The following is an 18,511-nucleotide window of genomic DNA, read 5'->3' on the forward strand; positions in this document are numbered from 1 at the left end:
TGTAGAGGTGAGCTGTGTGAGTCTGTGACTGTAGAGGGGAGCTGTGTGTCTGTGACTGTAGACTAGGAGAGCTGTGTGTGTCTGTGACTGTAGAGGGGAGCTGTGTGAGTCTGTGACTGTAGACTAGGGGAGCTGTGTGTGTGTCTGTGACTGTAGAGGGGAGCTGTGTGAGTCTGTGACTGTGACTGTAGAGGGGAGCTGTGTGTGTCTGTGACTGTAGAGGGGAGCTGTGTGAGTCTGTGACTGTAGAGGGGAGCTGTGTGTGTCTGTGACTGTAGAGGGGAGCTGTGTGTGTCTGTGACTGTATGGGGAGCTGTGTGTGTCTGTGACTGTAGAGGGGAGCTGTGTTTGTGTTTGACTGTGCCCAGGTGATGATGGGCGTTGATGCTCATCAAGGAAGGCAATTCTGTTTCTGCACTGTCAAAAGTAATGCTACTTCTTTTGAAATGTAGTTTGGAAACAGTGCACTGAGCGCACTGTGCAATGCAAACTAATAGGCGAGTGCGCTCCCGGTGTTGTATTTCCGAACGCACCCTTTAATGTGTCCCTCAGGTTGATGTCAGAATAGTGATATAATATTGGTTTCAGCTGTTTACAATTCCACAACATGCAAAACATGACCCGCTTTAATTACTTCAGTCTAAATTAGTAGCTCCAATGGTCAACACAAGTATAATTAAAGGCATTTCAAATTACATAAAAATGTAAATTTTCAGGATTCCAATTCAAATATAGCAAAATAATTCATGATTTCAATTTGAATATAGCAAAAATAGCCGATCTACAATCTCAAAACACGTCGCGCTGCGACGCGTTTTGAGATTGTAGATATATTGTAGAATGTAGATATATTACTGTCGTTTTTGCTACGACAGTAATATATGGCCCTAGGGAGTGAGTGTGGAAATATTTTATAATAATACGTTTCCCACCCCTGCCCTACAGTAACCCTACGCTTGAAACTTGAGTGAGGAAATTATGCATGACTGAGCAAGCAAATTGGAATAAATTAAATCACAGTAATAATGTAGTGCTTGGTTAGAGAGTGTCTCCCATTTGGAATCCCCAGAAATGCCTACCAGCACCGTGTGCCTCTGAGGAGCACAACATCTTATTATTATTATTAAGAATATTATTATTATTATTCTTAATTATTGTCAAGAGCATACGGTTGTCAGAAACTCCCATTATGTTCCCTGTCTTTCAAGTACAAATACTTAAGACTAGTATTAGTACTCCTGCCTATACCCAGGACTCAGGGCAACTGTTTGTACTTTTTTGGAGACTGGGAGGTCGGGGTTCGTACCCGGCCGGGTCATACCAAAGATTCTAAAAAGGGGACCCTTAGCACTCAGCATCAAGGGTTGGATTGGGGTGTAAGTCCCTGTGACATACTAGCGTCATGTCCAGGGGGTGTACTTGTACACCAAGCTGCCTCATGGCTACAGAAATAGGAGATAGGATTCTGCCCCTATGGGCCTCATGGCTCGGCAAGGCTACTTCTACTTCTACTACCTCTACATGCAAGTGACAAGTCCAATTTTTTGGCGGGAGTGGCTCAGGAGGCAGACCGGTTGTGTTAATCCGAAGGTTCCATGTTCGATCCCCGGCCCCTCCCCCAAGGCTACGTGTCCAAGGTTCGATCCCCGGCCCCTCCTTGTGCAACACACTTAATCCCTGCAACTGCTCCCGATGAGCAGGTTGGTTGCCTCGCATGGTTTCCTCCGCCATCGGTGTGTGAATGAGTGAATGTGAAATACATTGTGAAGCGCGCCATGGAGAGAGAGGCGCTATTTAAATGCATTTATCTTTAGTCTATTCCTGCCAATCAGAATGGAATAATAGAGAAATCTGACATTTTTATCACATGTATCGGTCATGTGATCGGTCATGGTTTTATCACACTCCGGAGATAAAGTATTCTGAAGTAAATACTTAAAGGGGATGTTCCGGACCACCCTTTTTCTTACCGTAATAATGATCACCATCCATTGATTACTGGAAGTAGCAAAAAAAAGAAGAACTCCATGCTGAGCGTTCCTCTGCGTTTTACCTACATCTCCACAGAGTGTATAGCGCCGTATATAATCATTAAAGAAAAACACTAACAGTGGTTCATACAGTATACATTATCATCAGAATTCAGCAAAAACTAAACGGTCCGTCGTACAGTCGATCGGGCGGTGGTGACATTTCAATCCCTGAGTTGTTGTTTTCTCTCAAGCTAATTAACCAACACCGACAGGTGACATTACGGGATGTAATTGCAGGAACCGATATTGATGCATTATTTGCATGCTTTCACGTCTGACGTTTAGGTGAGAAGGTTATGGCTTATTAATGTGTGCTGTGAGCTAACCAATTAGCTTCAGGAGTATACATAAGGTGCTGCATGCTGGCTTTCTGTCTGGTGAGGTCTCTCTAAATTGGATGTTTCTACCCACCGAGCAGAGAACACTGCAGTATACGTGCTATTGTGTGTGGACAGAAATATTATCTCGAGTTTCCACATAAATTGCTTGTTAGCATTGTTAACCCATTTTGCGCGGGAACCCCATTTGGTGTTAGCATTATGTTATGCTCTTTAGCTATTGAAAAATAGCAGATCTACAAGCTCATAGCGCGCCACCGAGTGGCGCGCTACGAGCTTGTAGGTCTGCTATTTTTGAAAAATCGAAGAACGACTGACATTTTTAGAATCTGATCTCAGGTCAGAATGGGTTAATCAGACCAGTGTGTGTCCAGTGGAAACCTCTATGAATCTGATCTCAGGTCAGAATGGGTTAACTTGCACATACTTTGTGGCCCTTACCGGTTCAACGAGTGCAACTCCCACAATGCTAAGATTTATAACAAGCAGGAGGAGATATACACACGACCCCAAATAAACTCCTTCACACAATGTGATGTGTGTCTGACGCGGAACAACAGACACAGACACATTTCACAACGTGTTTTATGTTGGTCCTGTGAATCGATAACTTACGTTAGTTAGTTATAGTTAGTTAGTTAGTTAGTTCTAAATGATAACTAACATTTAGAGGCAGCGGTGGCCGAACGGTTTGCGGAGCGGTCTTGATATCGTGAAGGTCGCTATAGTTCGTATCCCCGTACCGGCACGTTAAAATTACCACCGCTGAAGTGCCCTTAATGGACAAGGCATTGAACCCCTACCATGAAATGTTCTATGAGCAGGGCCTGGCTGTAAACAAGTTATTGAGCTTAGTCCAGTTACCCTGGGTAAACATAGTACCTTTCCTTTCCTTAGTCCAGTTACCCTGGGTAAACATAGTACCTTTCCTTTCCTTAGTCCAGTTACCCTGGGTAAACATAGTACCTTTCCTTTCCTTAGTCCAGTTACCCTGCAGGGTAAACATAGTACCTTTCCTTTCCTTAGTTAGTTAGTTTCATTTATTGTCCACGTGTGGAAATTTGTCTTTGGTCTCAACAGTAGTAAAAAACAAACAGTTACAACAACAACAACAGCAACAACACACAATTATTTTCTCATGGCAAAAAAAAGTGCAGGAAAACAGTGGCAACTACAAAGGAAAAAATATATATATATCTAGCGAGACATGGTATCATTTTAGTGCCTTAATGGCATTAGGGATGAAGACTAGACAGAATCTTTAACGTACAGACACATACATTACATACAGTATATAGCATTATTCAGTCTATTGTCACTGACTGAGGTTGTTTTGGTTCTTTGAAATAAAAGGAGTCGGATGGTGCCGATGGTACACCAGTTCTGGTGCTGCCGGGTCACGTGTTTGAAACAACTGAAATGGATTTAGGAAATGGAAAAATGTCCCTCCCTTAACCCATTCTGACCTGAGATCAGATTCACACGAGGTTTCCACTGGACACACACTGGTCTGATGAACCCATTCTGACCTGAGATCAGATTCTAAAAATGTCAGTCGTTCTTCGATTTTTCAAAAAATAGCAGACCTACAAGCTCGTAGCGCGCCACTCGGTGGCGCGCTACGAGCTTGTAGATCTGCTATTTTTCAATAGCTAAAGCACGACATGATGCTAACACCAAAATGGGCTCCCGTTCAGAATGGGTTAATGCATGTCTGGGTTGTGTCGGGAGAATCATAATGGAACGACAACAACGGTCTCCCTCTTCCCTATCCCATTTTGGTCGGGAACCCCCTTTTAGTGTTATGTTATGCTTTATAGCTATTGAAAAATAGCAGATCTACAAGCTCGTAGCGCGCCACCGAGTGGCGCGCTATGAGCTTGTAGGTCTGCTATTTTTGGAAAAATCGAAGAACGACTTACATTCAGAAAACTGTCAGGATGTAGAAGACATTTTTTAGAATCTGATCTCAGGTCAGAATTGGCTATTATCACATGGGCCAGGCACCTCGCCCCTGACTGCCTCTACTCACACACAAAAGGGTGATTGTTGTCACATTCAATGCTCACAGTATGTATGTGCGCTCATGTTGGGGAAAGTAACCAGGTACAGTACAACATTTTACTCAAGTACTGTACTTACTGTAACAACAATGTTGAGGTGTTTGTACTGTACTGTCAAAACCTTCAGTATACTTTTACTTCTACTCCACTACATTTCAGAGGCAAATATGTCATCTGTAGGTCGGCAATATTGGCCGAAATGTAATAGGCCTCACTCACACCTTTCAATCTAGCATACAACATTGATGCATGCTAGATGTAAGTGTCATGGCCGCCCCAATGCATTTCCAATGGAAGTCACATGGTTTGATACAACATTTTGGACTACAAGCTGCTGTTTAGACTGCCCCCACCCCCCCACACCCTCATACAACACAAATGTTGTGTCAAACCATGTGACTCCCATTGGAAATGCATTGTGGCAAAGATGTATCACACCCTTTGTGAGTGAGGCCTTAGTTGGAACACATGCAGCGAATCATCAGGCTGGAATAACCCAGGCTAGGAATGTGTAGTGCTGAAGTGGGGTAATGTATGTTTTGTAATAATAATAATCAAAATCTCCAAAGTAACTAGTAACTACATTTTTCAAATAATTGTAGTGGAGTAAAAGTAAAAAAAATTGCCTCTGAGATGTAGTGGAGTAGAAGTAAAAGTACTGGAAATTGGAAATACTCAAGCAAAGTACAAATACCTCAACATTGTACTTAAGTAAGTACTTAGTTACTTTCCACCTCTGGGAGAGCGGTAGTATTATTCATGTTGTCAACAGAATGAATGAAGCACTAATAAAACCAAGACTCGTAGGCGGTCTGTATGGCTGGAGATTGCTTGAACAAAACACCTTTTGTCAGTGTGTGTGTGTGTGTGTGTGTGTGTGTGTGTGTGTGTGTGTGTGTGTGTGTGTGTGTGTGTGTGTGTGTGTGTGTGAGAGTGAGAGTGAGAGTGTGTGTGTGTGTGTGTGTGTGTGTGTGTGTGTGTGTGTGACTGTGTGCGCGGGCGTGCGTGTGTACTAATCCTTACCCGTTCTGAATATATGAACAGCAAATTATGTTTGCCAAATGAGTGTTATTGAAACTAATTGCACAATTATTCAAGTGTTTGATCAAATTACAGCAATACTCAAATTCAAAAGCTTAAAGTATTGTCCAAAATGCATTTTGAGCTGAGGAAGTGTGGTAATCAATGACAAAACCCTACGGTGGATTTCTCCAGACCTTCAGTTTTATGTAGTTCCAAAACTACAATAAACCTTGATTTGTTGCTCCAATCCTTTACTTTCGTAAGAAAGGTTGTACCGCTAGTTGTAGTTTGTTCAAAATGCAACTCTTAAAGGACCACTTCACCACTTTTCAACCTATCTTCATTTAATAGGTCCTCAATATTAATCGTGGAAAAAATGGCGCAATTTCTTTCTACTCAGTCTGTGTCTCATAGGAGGGCTGTGGGCAGTTTAGAAACCGTCTTCCATTGACATCTTGTATGGGGAATACAAGCTAATAGAAACTGCAGGCTTTCTAGTCCTGGAAAAGTTGCAATGCGAAAATGGAAGCCATCGTTCTCAACGATAATGAAAATCTAAACATCTTTGTACAAAAAAATCTTGTTTAAAAAAAAATCTGCCTAATGATGATGTCACTGGTGGACGGGTTTCTAAACTGCCCACAGCCGTCCTATGAGAAAAAAATTGTGCCATTATATCATGATTATTAGTGAGGACCTATTTATTATATGAAGATATAATGTGGTGGAGTTGTCCTTGAAGCAGATGATGTCACTCTATTATGATCATTGTGTCAGAAATGTTCCATTAAAGTCTTCAACTCTATACAGTGGCTGAAGTGGGTTTTGTACCCATGTACTGTATGGGCCTCATGTCTCTGCAAGGCTACTTACTGTACTTCATTACTTACAAGTACAATATTTGCCTCTGAAATGTATTGGAGTGAAAGTAAAGTAAAGTACAATTACCTAAAAGGAAAATCCGTTAACCCATTTTGACCTGGGAACGATTCTGCAAATGTCTTCTAAATCCTGACTGTTTTCTTTGAAAAAGCTGTTTTTCTATGTCAGTCGTTCTCAAACACTTTCATGTCACTTTTCACGAAGCTTAAAAAATAGCAGACCTACAAGCTCGTAGCGCTATGAGCTTGTAGATCTGTTATTCTTCAATAGCTATAAGCATGACATAATGCTAACACCAAAAGGGGTTCCTGCGCCCAAAATGTGTTAATTACTTACAAAGTACAATATTTTGCCCCTGAAATGTATTGGAGTGAAAGTACAATTACCACAACAAAAATGCCGTTAAACTACAGTACTTGACTAAATGTACCACTCCACTGGGAGTTGGAGGATTTTCGCCCGACAGCAACGATATTATACAGTTCAGATGCATTCAGCAGGGCCACAAAACACACACAATACTGTAATCAGAACATCCTGTACTATATAGAATAGATTAAGCAGCAGTCTCACAAATAAATGAAATCTGTGACCTTGACCCTCCCACACACAAACAACCTTTCCAATCCAGCAGCAGTATACTGTAGTAGTGAAGCTTCCTTGCAGCTCTATATAGCCTGCAATATTATCTGGCATGATGTGGATAAAATAGAATCTACAATAGCTTCCCCGCACCTGTAAATATCACACAGCCCACACTGTATAGTTATACTGTCCCTGGTGGTGAGTGTGCTGTTATAGTGCACGTATACATTTCTGCACATCAAAATGGTTGTGATTCAACGCACGCTGGATTTCCCCAGAAAGAGAAAACACACAATAAACTATGTCAAAGTCCTTTTTTATAAATGGTAAATGATGCATTTATATAGTGCCTTTATCCAAAGCACTTTACATAGATTGTGCATTACATTCACACACACATTCACACACCGATGGCGGCGGAAACCATGCAAGGCACCAACCAGCACATCAGGAGCAATCAGGGGTTCAGAGTCTTGCTCAAGGACACTTCGACATGAGCCACAGGGTTTGAACTGGCAACCTTGCGGTTTACCATCCGGCCACTCTACCCCTGAGCCACCGCCGCCAACCTGCACATGGGGAGCAATTAGGGGACATCATCAAGGACACAAAAGGACATGTATCGTCCTAAAGCTTAGATTTTATGAGCTTAAACTTACTTAAACTTTTAACCAAGTTCTAAAACGATGGCATTTTCCGTGTCTCCTCCTCAGGGAGCATCGCCATCATCGTGCCTCTGGTCCTGCTGGTCATCCTGATCGCCACCGTGGTGGCAGGTGTTTTCATCTGCAGACGGAGGCAGAGGTGAGACGCACGCACACACACACACACACACACACACACACACACACACACACATGCACGCACGCACACACACACACACACACACACACACACGCACGCACGCACGCACGCACATAGCCGTGCTACTGCCTTCTCTGGTGAGGTTAGCCTCTAAATTGACTGTTCCTCCTCTCTCCTGGCATATTGTGCAGTACGTGTTATTGTGTGGAAAAAAGAAAATATCATCCAGAGTTTCCCCAGAAATAGCTTGTTAGCATTGTTAACTTGCAGCATGCGTTTATGTGCCCCTTATGGTTCATACCCACAATGCTACGGTTTCTTTTTTTTTTATATATATTTTTTATCCCACGATTTTGTAACCCATTTTTCACCCCTGTGCCAATCATCTACTGTGATCCTGGGCTCTACACACCCTCCGCCAACCTGGGGAGAGCAACGGACTTAACTCATGCTCCCTTCATGCCTGAGTGTCCAAGTTGCTCCTTTACACCTGACAGGGGGGAGTTTCCCTGGTTGGACGTAGCGCGTGGAAGGAACACGTTATTCCAACCAGTTCCTTTCCCCTCCATCAGGCGCCCCGGCTGGCCAGGGGGAGGCAGTTTAGAGACCAGGATTACTGCATGTTTTTGTGAGGGTACCTACCCTAGGGGACACGAGGAGAACATGCACACGAGTGCGCGTGACGCATGCATGCCTGCCCGCACACACACACATTATATATAAAAATGTAAATATATTATATCATGTCATGTTCAAAGGCCACCAAGCCAGCAAACGGTATCAGACACCAGAGAAGTCCACAGGCCTGCATTACATTTCTCCCTGCTTTGAAATCTTTATCGTTGAACAAACTAACGGAGCAAGTTTCCATTTGGAAGAGAGATCCCGTGTAATGATTCTGCTCAGCGGTGAGCCCCTTTGATTTGCCTCGTCTTATAGATCGCTCCATCACATTATGGAAAGCAGGCGGGCCATGTGGCGGCGTTGACTTTGAGATTATATATATATATAGGCTACAGCTGTTTGCTGTGGTACCGAGGAGTCGAGGCGGCAGCTCCAACATGCTCTATATGTCATCCCTGCCCAGGATCACATTAGATGATTGACACAGGGGTGAAAAATGGGTTACAAAATCGTGGTATAAAAAAATATTAAGTAAAAAAAAAAAAAAAAATAGCAGATCGACAAACTCGAAACGCGTCACTTTCGAGCTTGCGGATTGCTATGCTTTGGTGTGGACTGTTGAATTACAAAAAAATAAATAAACGTTAAAACATGGAGATAAGAGGTTTCTGCCCGACAGTGGTGATATGTCACGGCACTTTATTTTTTGCACTGATGTCTTTGCTTCCTCCCCTCCCTCCCCTCCCCTCCCCTCCCCTCCCCCCCTCCCCTCCCCTCCCCTCCCCGCAGAGGGAAACGTGTGCAGAGGCAGCCCAACTTGGCCAACGGGGGGATAAACGTGGAGATCGGCAACCCGTCATACAACATGTATGAAGTGGACCATGACAACCACGCGGACGCCGGGAGCCTGCTGCGACCCAACTTCACGCTGGACCCGCACAAGGTCGGTGTCTTTATCCCATTCCTGGCGGGAACCCCTTTTGGTGTTATAGCATCTTTGTGTCGCATGGATCTCGAGGTCTGCACTCGAAAGGATGATGATGTTATGCTTAAGCTATTGAAAAATAGCAGATCTACAAGCTCATAGCGCGCCACCGAGTGGCGCGCTACGAGCTTGTAGGTCTGCTGTTTTTTTTTTAAATCGAAGAACGACTGACATAGAAACATAGCTTTTTCAGAAAGCTGTCAGGATGTAGAAGACTTTTTTTAGAATCTGATCTCAGGTCAGAATGGGTTAATGTGGAACGGTGGGAGTCTAAAGGGCATTGCATTCAAGATGGCACGCGTGCACGCACCGTGCTACTGCCTTCTCTGGTGAAGTTATAGCCTCTAAATTGAGTGTTCCTCCCTCTCACCTGGTATACTTTGCAGTGTTATTGTGTGTGGGGAAAAAGAAAATATTACCCAGAGTTTCCGCAGAAATAGCTTGTTAGCATTGTTAACTTGCAGATGCGTTGTGCATCCCCACAATGCTACGGGTTTCTAACAAGCAGGGCACGTATAAGGCCAAGGAAACGCTTCCACACTTTCCCAACGCGACCTGTCTCATAGAAATCCATGAGCAAGGACATTTTATACAATATGTAAGCTCCTTGAATCTGTTTAGTTTGCGGTGGATTGTTGTATAGCCCCCGATGAGCTGTGTTGGTGTTTGCACGCTCGCAGATCAAGTTCAAGTTCATGTTTTATTTACAGTAAATAAACACAATATCAACAATACAACACTGTAGAGCCCAAGACTCTGATGTCTTGAGAGTTTAGGTGTGGAGGCCTGCAGGCAGCGACTCAGGGCCGGTCTCGAGTTGGTCACACTCTCGCATCGCATTCATTCATTCAACAGTCAAATCAAAATAGTTCTCTAAGTAGCCTTGCCGAACCGTGAGGCCCATAGGGGCAGGAGCCTATCTCCTGTTTCTGTAGCGTGAGGCAGCTTGATGTACAAGTACACCCCCTGGACATGACGCTAGTATGTCACAGGGTCTTACCCCCATTCCAACCCTTGATGCTGAGTGTCAAGCAGGGAGGCACTGGGTCCCTTTTTTAGAGTCTTCGGTATGACCCGGCCAGGGATTGAACCCTGACCTCCCAGTCTCAGGGCGGACACTCTAACCACAAGGCCACTGAGCTGGTTGTTCTATTAAATTGTTCTATACTCAGTTGAAATAGAAACAATGTCCCGGCTCTATATCAACAGAAACCCCAAAAATGTGAGAAAGAATGATTTCCCTGTTCCTTATGCCACTAGCTGCAGCCTGTGACTGTGGGTGGAAAAACTGCAACATTACACCCTGTCTTCCCCCCCCCCCCCCCCCCCTCCAGTAAACTGAGTGGATGTTGTGTTGTCGACAGTTTGGATGAACCGTGTTCTGCGACGGTATAACATTTGTCGGAAGTTGTGTAAATGTTATCGGCCCAGTGGGTCGGATACTCGTATGCAGGTGGCGTCGCGGCGCCTCTCGCGGCAGAGCCCCGACAGCCTCTCTCTGCTGGTTGATGATGTATTCTCAGCGCTGCGCTAGCTAACACGCAGCGTATCAAATGGATCACGTAACGCCTGGGCTGATGTTGTTGTTATCCGGCTCCACCTGCCACAGAAAGGCTCTGTTGCTTCTTATTGCTGTTGTTGTGCTTCTCCTACCTTCTGCAAAAACACCACCTCTGCTATTGTTAGACTGTATCTTTGCCTTCCGGAGGCTGTATATTACGTACAGTACGTGCTGCTGTGCTGTATATATGCCTCCAATAAATACCTAACAAGTCTTTTCTGCACTCTGTCTGCTGTGTATACTCTTGCGAATACATTCATCTTTTGGCTTTTAATGGCTTGGCAGCTGTAGATAAAAAAGAAACTGATCTGAGGATGAGATTAAAATGCAGTCATAATAAACGCCTGCAAGACGTGTAGCTCATTTGTAGAATATCAAACGAGAAAAGACAGAAAAAGTGCAATTGCTGACAGCACATTTAAACGACAATAATCATGACAAAATGGCGCAATTTTGTTCTACTCTGTCTGTGTCTCATAGGAGGGCTGTGGGCGGTTCAGAAACCGTCTTCCAGTGACATCGTCGATTGGGGAATACAAGCTAATAGAAACTGCAGTCTTTCTATAGTGCTGAAAAGTTGCAATGCGAAAATGGAAGCCATCGTTCTCACGATAATGAAAATCTAAACCTTTTTGTTTAAAAGAAATCTGCCTAATGATGTCACTGGAGGACGGTTTCTAAACCGCCCACAGCCCTCCTATGAGACAAAGAAAGAGTGGAAAAGAATTGTGCCATTTTATCATGATTATTAGTGAGGACCTATTATATGAAAATTGGTTGAAAAGTGGTGAAGTGGTCGTTTAAGTCAGGAAGCTGTTATGATACTATTAGTAGTATGTAAACCATCTCGGTCGCTCAAATTCACATTTTCGCAGAAACCAAAAAGAGAAGAGCCATTCTTCGACGGTCAATGTCAATTGTCAATCACAGGGCCCTGAGCGCAGACTGCTGATTGGCTCTTCCACTTTTTGGTGTCTGCAAAACGTATACCCAGGGCTTCAGGGGTCAGACCGGTCTGCTGATGACACGTGATAGCTGTACTGTACTGTACTGTACTGTACTGTACTGTACTGTACTGTACTGTACTGTACTGTATTGTACAAGCTCACAGCACCTTTCGTTACACCACTGCTGTGTGCTTGTACACATCTGCTATTTAGAAAAATATATATATTTTTTTACTTATATCTTGGCACAAGACGTTTTTCAGATCGTGTCGCGGCCGCAAGTAAAAGTAGTATTTGAGGGTTCCGATTGGAATGAACAAATTGAGAAATCACTGCTTTACCGGGGCTTAGGGCCGATTCATACTCCTATTTTACCGCTGTTTCGGCGCTGTAGTGCCGAAATTATTTCGGCTCGTCAGAAGTTTTCAGTAGCACCGAAGAGAAGACTTTAGGACGGTACCCCCCCCCCCCCCCCCCGAACCTCAAATGACGTCACATTGTAGGCTCTACAGAGCCGAACCCACTTTTATTCAGCTCTAAAATAGGATTATGAATCGGCCCTTATTATTAGGTTGCTGTGCCATGCTTTTCGGTACATATGCAGGTTGTTTCTCCTCAGAGTTATTTGGTTATCGGTTAATTGGCTCACTAGGGTTTTTGCAGCTTAAGCGACCGTCCTTGTCTCGTTGCAGGGCTGGTGTGTTAAATCCACTGATCCTCGTGCCCAGCTGGGCGTACACGCTGTTGTGCCCAAGGAGGTTATTCCTGGACAGGTGAATTCATATCAAACATGAAAAATTCATCCCATCGTTATTATTATTATTATTATTTATTTTATTATTATTATTTGGACAAACCCCAATTTCCTACGAAATTAAGTCAGGATTATGTCGTTACCCGTCGGGCGGAATTAACCTTGTTATGTCCCGAAAACTGTTGCTTTTCAAGATTTAAAAATAAAAAAAGGAAGGCAAAAAACAGCAGATCTACAAGCTCACGACGTGCACGTGTGACCACTATACAGTACGACGAAGTAGGGCATTCATTTATGGGAAAACCAAAAATACCAAACATTGGTACCAATACCAACACAGAAAGTTTAAAATATGGAGATAAGAGGTTTATTCCGCCCGACAACAGCAACGACATAGCATAATAGAATAGGTTATCGACAGGGCCGGATCTACCATATGGGCACTTTGGGCACGTGCCCAGGGGCCCTTGGGCACCAGGGGGCCCAAGGGCCCATATAACGGCATAAAACCGCCCCCAAAACAGCCCCAAAATAGCAAAAATGGGGGGCCCTTCGAGCTTCAGTGCCCAGGGGCCCTCAGAGGTGTTAATCCGGCCCTGGATATCGAGGAACGCGGTACAGTGAGCTCGGTGGTAATTAATAACTTCCACTAATATGCATGAGCCATTTCCTTATTTGCTCCTTCTTCGCCTCTGTCTGCATTGCTTCATACTGTGAAGAGTTTCCCTCTTTTTGCTTGTTTACCTGTCCATTACAAAGTAATGTCATTCTTCGCCAAACAGCCAACAACAATTCTTGATAATTGCCGTTGCGCTCCGTTGAATTTATCGCTGTTTCTAAAGCCAACGGGCCAGCGGGATTAACCCATTTTGGGGCAGGAACCCGTTTTGGTGTTAGCATTTAGCTATTGATTTTTTAATTTTTTTGTTTTGTTCTTGTTTGTTCTTTTTTCTTGTGGTTGTTATTCTTTGTTTTTTTATGTTTCGTCCAAATGTTGATTGTTTTGTAGACCCAGTACATGTTCTACGTTCTACTATTGTTTCTGAACTATGTTCTTATGTAAGGAGGATATAGGCATACATAAGCTTTAAGCTTCTAAGCCTATTCCTTTTCAATCGTGTTTAAAAAAAAAAGAAAAGAAAATGTTTTGTAATTGTCTAAACTGAATAGATCGAAATAAACCATTCATTCAAGCTCGTAGCGCGCCACCGAGTGGCGCACTACGAGCTTGTATGTCTGCTATTTAAAAAAAAAGACTGACATAGAAACATAGCTTTTTCAGAAAACTCACGATTGACAAGACATTTTTAGAATCTGATCTCAGTTCAAAATGGATAAAAGTATTTTTCTCTCCTTCCATTCCATCCTATGTGTTCCTCTCCTTGTTCCACAGCCCATGAACTACTCGAACCCGGTGTATGCAAAGATCTATCTCGACGGTCAGGACAACTGTCGGAAGCCGGTCCTCAATATCGACGAGAGGAGAGAGCTACTCCCAAAGAAATTAGAGGGGACGATTCGTGAAACCGCCGCATAGCCTGAATTAAAACACTTTCTACTCCTTTTTTTACCACAGTGTACAAATGTATAAAGTGAAAGGAAAAAAAAACAAAAAACAGGATTTTCTACTTCCTATCCTTATCCTATCAGGCTCTCTCTTCTTATTGGTTTAGGTTTGATTGGTTTTAGCATCACAGCATAAAACGTCCTTTGTTTTGTTTGTGTGCTGGACGCTTTTTATTATCTTTTTGTTTTGTTTTTATAGTTTCGGTTACGCTTTCTAATGTTTGTTCAAGACATTTGTTATACAGCACTATATACACCATACCACATTAAAGTAAAAAAGCTGCTGACTTGCAAAAACTTTATTAACACCCGCGAGTACAAACGTGTGCACTGTTTAAAACTTTAAACCCTTAAGGCCAGTGTTGTGTGTCCACCAAAAGCCTTTCTTCTCCTGCCCGCAGCACATCTAAACACATCTAAAGACTTTGAAGACATACAACTTCAACTTTTATGCGGCCAGATTAAAAATGTCAAACATGAATGTGTAGCGCAGGGTGAAAAAAAACACACCCCTTAAGACTAAACCACACCCATCAGAGGTGTGGCTTCCAGAGGTACCTTGAAAGGTTTTGAAAGGTACCTATAGAAGTCAGCCTGGAACAGACCAACAGAATGGGACTGTAGAATAGATGCTCAACGACTCACCACGTACGCCGAATAATCCAGCATAATTATTGTAACGTGCGCGGCGGCGCTCCCATTTGAAAACAATTGAAAACTCACGCTTGCTGCGTTCAGGAAGAAAAAAAGGCCTTGGTGGACAAAAGGCCCTCAGACACATGCGCTCATATATGTATCTGTTACCAGTATGTGTCTAGTTGAAGTGCAGTGGACGGCGGCGGCTAGCTCTTCTGCCCATGGCGGTCCCCTCGTGGACGGCGGCTAGCTCTTCTGCCCATGGCGGTCCCCTCTTTTTGCCGATGGCGTTGTGCTCCTCTTCTGCCCGAGGTTGATGAACACAGACTTGGACTGTTTTCTTCATGAGCGAACGACGGACGTTGTGTCTTAAAAAAACGATGAGTTCCATGGTTTCTTTCTGATGCCGTACGGGGCAGTCTTGTTAATTTGCACATGTCATCATGCCATGTTGTGATGCTTCAGAACATTGTCAGAGCTTCATAACTGAATAATGAAGCTTTGTGTTTTTTTGTATTGTTTTATGCTTCGTCTCGGGGGGGTGGAAGTCGGGAGGCGGCCTTTTTTCCCACAGCATTCTAGCCGACGGGGCAACGATCCGATCCACAGCGGGGGGGCATTCGCTGCGATGCGAAAAAGCGATGGTCCGACATGCGCTGCTCCCGTGCTTGCGGTTAGGGTTAGGTTAGGATTGAGGTTTCGGATCAATATGCTGTCGGAAAAAAGACCTGCACCCGTGGAAGTCACCATGTCCCAGTGTTCTGCAGTTAACACACCGAGCGGCGTAAACGGAGTTCTCCGTCCTATCGAATAGTAACGCCCAGCGCTCAGGACGGAGATTGATAAAAGGATGGAGATTTATTGATATCAAAACCGATCGTATCGCTCCACAGGCTGGGGGAGCGTCTGATGGGCAACATTCAATGACATTTCCGCTTGGGTTGTCATCCGAAATTTTAGCGCATTAGACCGAAAATCTTAAAACGTGAATAACTCTTGATCTAAAATCAATCCGTCCAATTCTAAGCAAAGATTATGTTTTACATCGCGGTCGCGTCGCTATAGTCACGTTAGAATGAATCATACCTCCCCGTTGTCGTCGATCGCCTCGGGGGTGTTTTGGCTACATCTAGCTACTTCAGCTACATCCGGGATATAGCGCCTGGTGCGTCGCTACATGTGCTCCGTTTGCTGCAGATCGCTGGGCGCTCTGAGTTAATGGTCCTAAATACCCCCGGGGCGTTCGTGGTGTTAAAGGTATATTCAGTGATTTCACTTAATTCAAATATCACTTATTTTTTTGTTTTGTTGTGATAGAGTGTGCTGACCATATAAGGAGTTCCTCCCTGTCCCCAGTTAACCCCTGGGGGTCAAAAAAACCTTAGGTTTCGTTTTTGGCTCTCTATCCTGATTGGATGAAAGGCTTTGCCACCTAGCCAAAAACAAAACCTAAGGTTTTTTGAGTGAAATCACTGAATATACCTTTAATACCATACCAGTTCTGTCTCGCCTGTGTCCCACATTATGCGTGCACTGCAGGGCTGTGCGATAATATGACGTCGAATCAACATCACCGATTATTTAAAAACGTTTCCCTGGATTTACAATTTATGGACTAATAACAGAAATAGCAGATCTATACGTACAAGCTATAACAACATGTCGCATTGTGTGTGCGTTGTTTGAGCTTTGTAGATTTTCACTATTTTTCTTTACCAAACCGAATCCGTTTGTTTGTATACATTATTTCCATCTTGATTCATTGATATATATAAATTATATCAAAGACAATCTGCTTTTCGGTTATGCAATTATTGACCTACATGTAGCGTTGGGATCATTGCCAGCCCGGCCTAGTGCACACACTGTTCCTGCTGTACCATTTATTTCAACCAGACGCCTTCATTCGCTACGAAACGGAAATGTGGATTATCATTTTCAAGACACACGCACACGCACGCACACACACTCACGCACACACTCACACACACGCACGCACGCAAACACACGCGCGCACACACACACACACACACACACACACACACACACACACACACACACACACACACACACACACAGTATAATCCCGCTTAAACTTGTGCTTTTGGTGAAAGAGATTTGAAAAACTCACCTTGAATGTTTGTCGATGAGAATTCCAGATCCTGTACTGTATACTGAACACCACAGATTACTGTACACCATATTTTTCTATCTATAGGTCTCGTATGTCTCAACAGGACGGTTTAAAAAGAACGTAGACAAGAAGTTATACGATCTTATAACACGACGAATACAATACGGTTATTTAGAGAGTTATTATATAAAAACACATCTGTTACTTTCAGAAAAACGGAAAGACTAGATATAAGGAATTTTATAATTTTGTATTTGATTTGTATGTCGTTTGGCTGCTTGTATTTTGAAGAAAATGTATTAAATGTAAGTAATTTTTATATAAAAATGTAAATCGATATCAAATAAAGGGGGCTTATTTCCATTTGTGAGTGTCTCTTATGGGTTGAATGTGTCCTCAGTCGAGCGTCATTGAACTCTTGTGTTTATGCTGAACTGAAATGATCCTTTTTTTTTATTGTTTTCACTTTTTTCAGGATTCAAATTCAAAAGAATCATAAAAAAGCTAAGTATATTTTATACTCCAGTATTGTGACCTCGCCCCCAAAGGTAGAGGTCACGTGCACACATCCACCTGGGTGATGGTGAAGGGTGATAAAGTCACGTGCACACATCCACATGGGTGACACTGAAGGGCGAGGAGGTCACGTGCACACATCCACATGGGTGATGGTGAAGGGCGAGGTCACGTGCACACATCCACCTGGGTGATGGTGAAGGGCAAGGTCACGTGCACACATCCACCTGGGTGATGGTGAAGGGCGAGGTCACGTGCACACATCCACCTGGGTGATGGTGAAGGGCAAGGTCACGTGCACACATCCACCTGGGTGACGGTGAAGGGTGAGGTCACGTGCACACATCCACCTGGGTGACACTGAAGGGTGAGGTCACGTGCACACATCCACATGGGTGACGTCAGACTGCTGGGCGAGCGCTGGCGCTTTGGCATTACTGTCAGCTCCACATAATATGGAAATCCATGTGTTTTACCAACTTAGTTCATTTGCAAGTGTGAGTCGAATCACACTGGTTATCATGATATTGTCACAGTATATGGCCATATATCTCACATAAATTCAGTTGTACATGGTCATGGGGAAAAGATGAGTTTTAAAAAAAATATATCATGATTAAAAGATAATAGCAGTTGATAGTTGACAAATTCATTCATGAAGAAGTATATATATTTTTTTTATTGGATGTATGTACGACGACAAGAGTGCCACTCACTTTACACGGGTGTGATTTTCAATTCACATTTTCACATAATATTTATTTACTTATTTTCACGTTTTCTGGCCGGGTAGAGCATAAAATGTGTGTTATTTAGAAGGCCAGGCGGGGCCTCGGGCCACCCCAGTTAGGGCCCAGGTAGGGCCAGACCTTAATTTTCGGCCCTGTTGAGAACTCTATTCTGTTCACTTTATTGTCTCCAGCTTGACTCTGTTTATAAAGACATAGACTGGAACTGACCTATATGCTTTGTATGGCATAGGCAACTCCCGGCAAAAAAAAAGAAGATCCTTTTACTATTGCATTTATCTGTCTGTCGGATTTGAGATTGGAGTCTAGTA

At 43.5% G+C, this 18,511-nt stretch overlaps 1 protein-coding gene across 1 annotated transcript in view; it reads left to right on the top strand.

Moving 5' to 3' along the window:
* The window catches only part of lrp1bb (low density lipoprotein receptor-related protein 1Bb), a 634,358-nt gene extending 617,060 nt beyond the window's left edge, over positions 1-17,298 (top strand). Inside the window, exons 90-92 of the mRNA XM_080786185.1 lie at positions 7,638-7,728; positions 9,142-9,295; positions 13,993-17,298. Of these exons, the coding sequence (XP_080642311.1) occupies positions 7,638-7,728; positions 9,142-9,295; positions 13,993-14,136 (389 nt within the window). The 3' untranslated portion in view covers positions 14,137-17,298. The remainder of the gene's footprint in view (positions 1-7,637; positions 7,729-9,141; positions 9,296-13,992) is intronic.
* Positions 17,299-18,511: the final 1,213 nt, after the last annotated feature.

Source organism: Protomyctophum bolini (assembly GCF_963924005.1).
Source record: "Protomyctophum bolini genome assembly, chromosome: 16".
NCBI classification, from domain to species: domain Eukaryota; kingdom Metazoa; phylum Chordata; class Actinopteri; order Myctophiformes; family Myctophidae; genus Protomyctophum; species Protomyctophum bolini.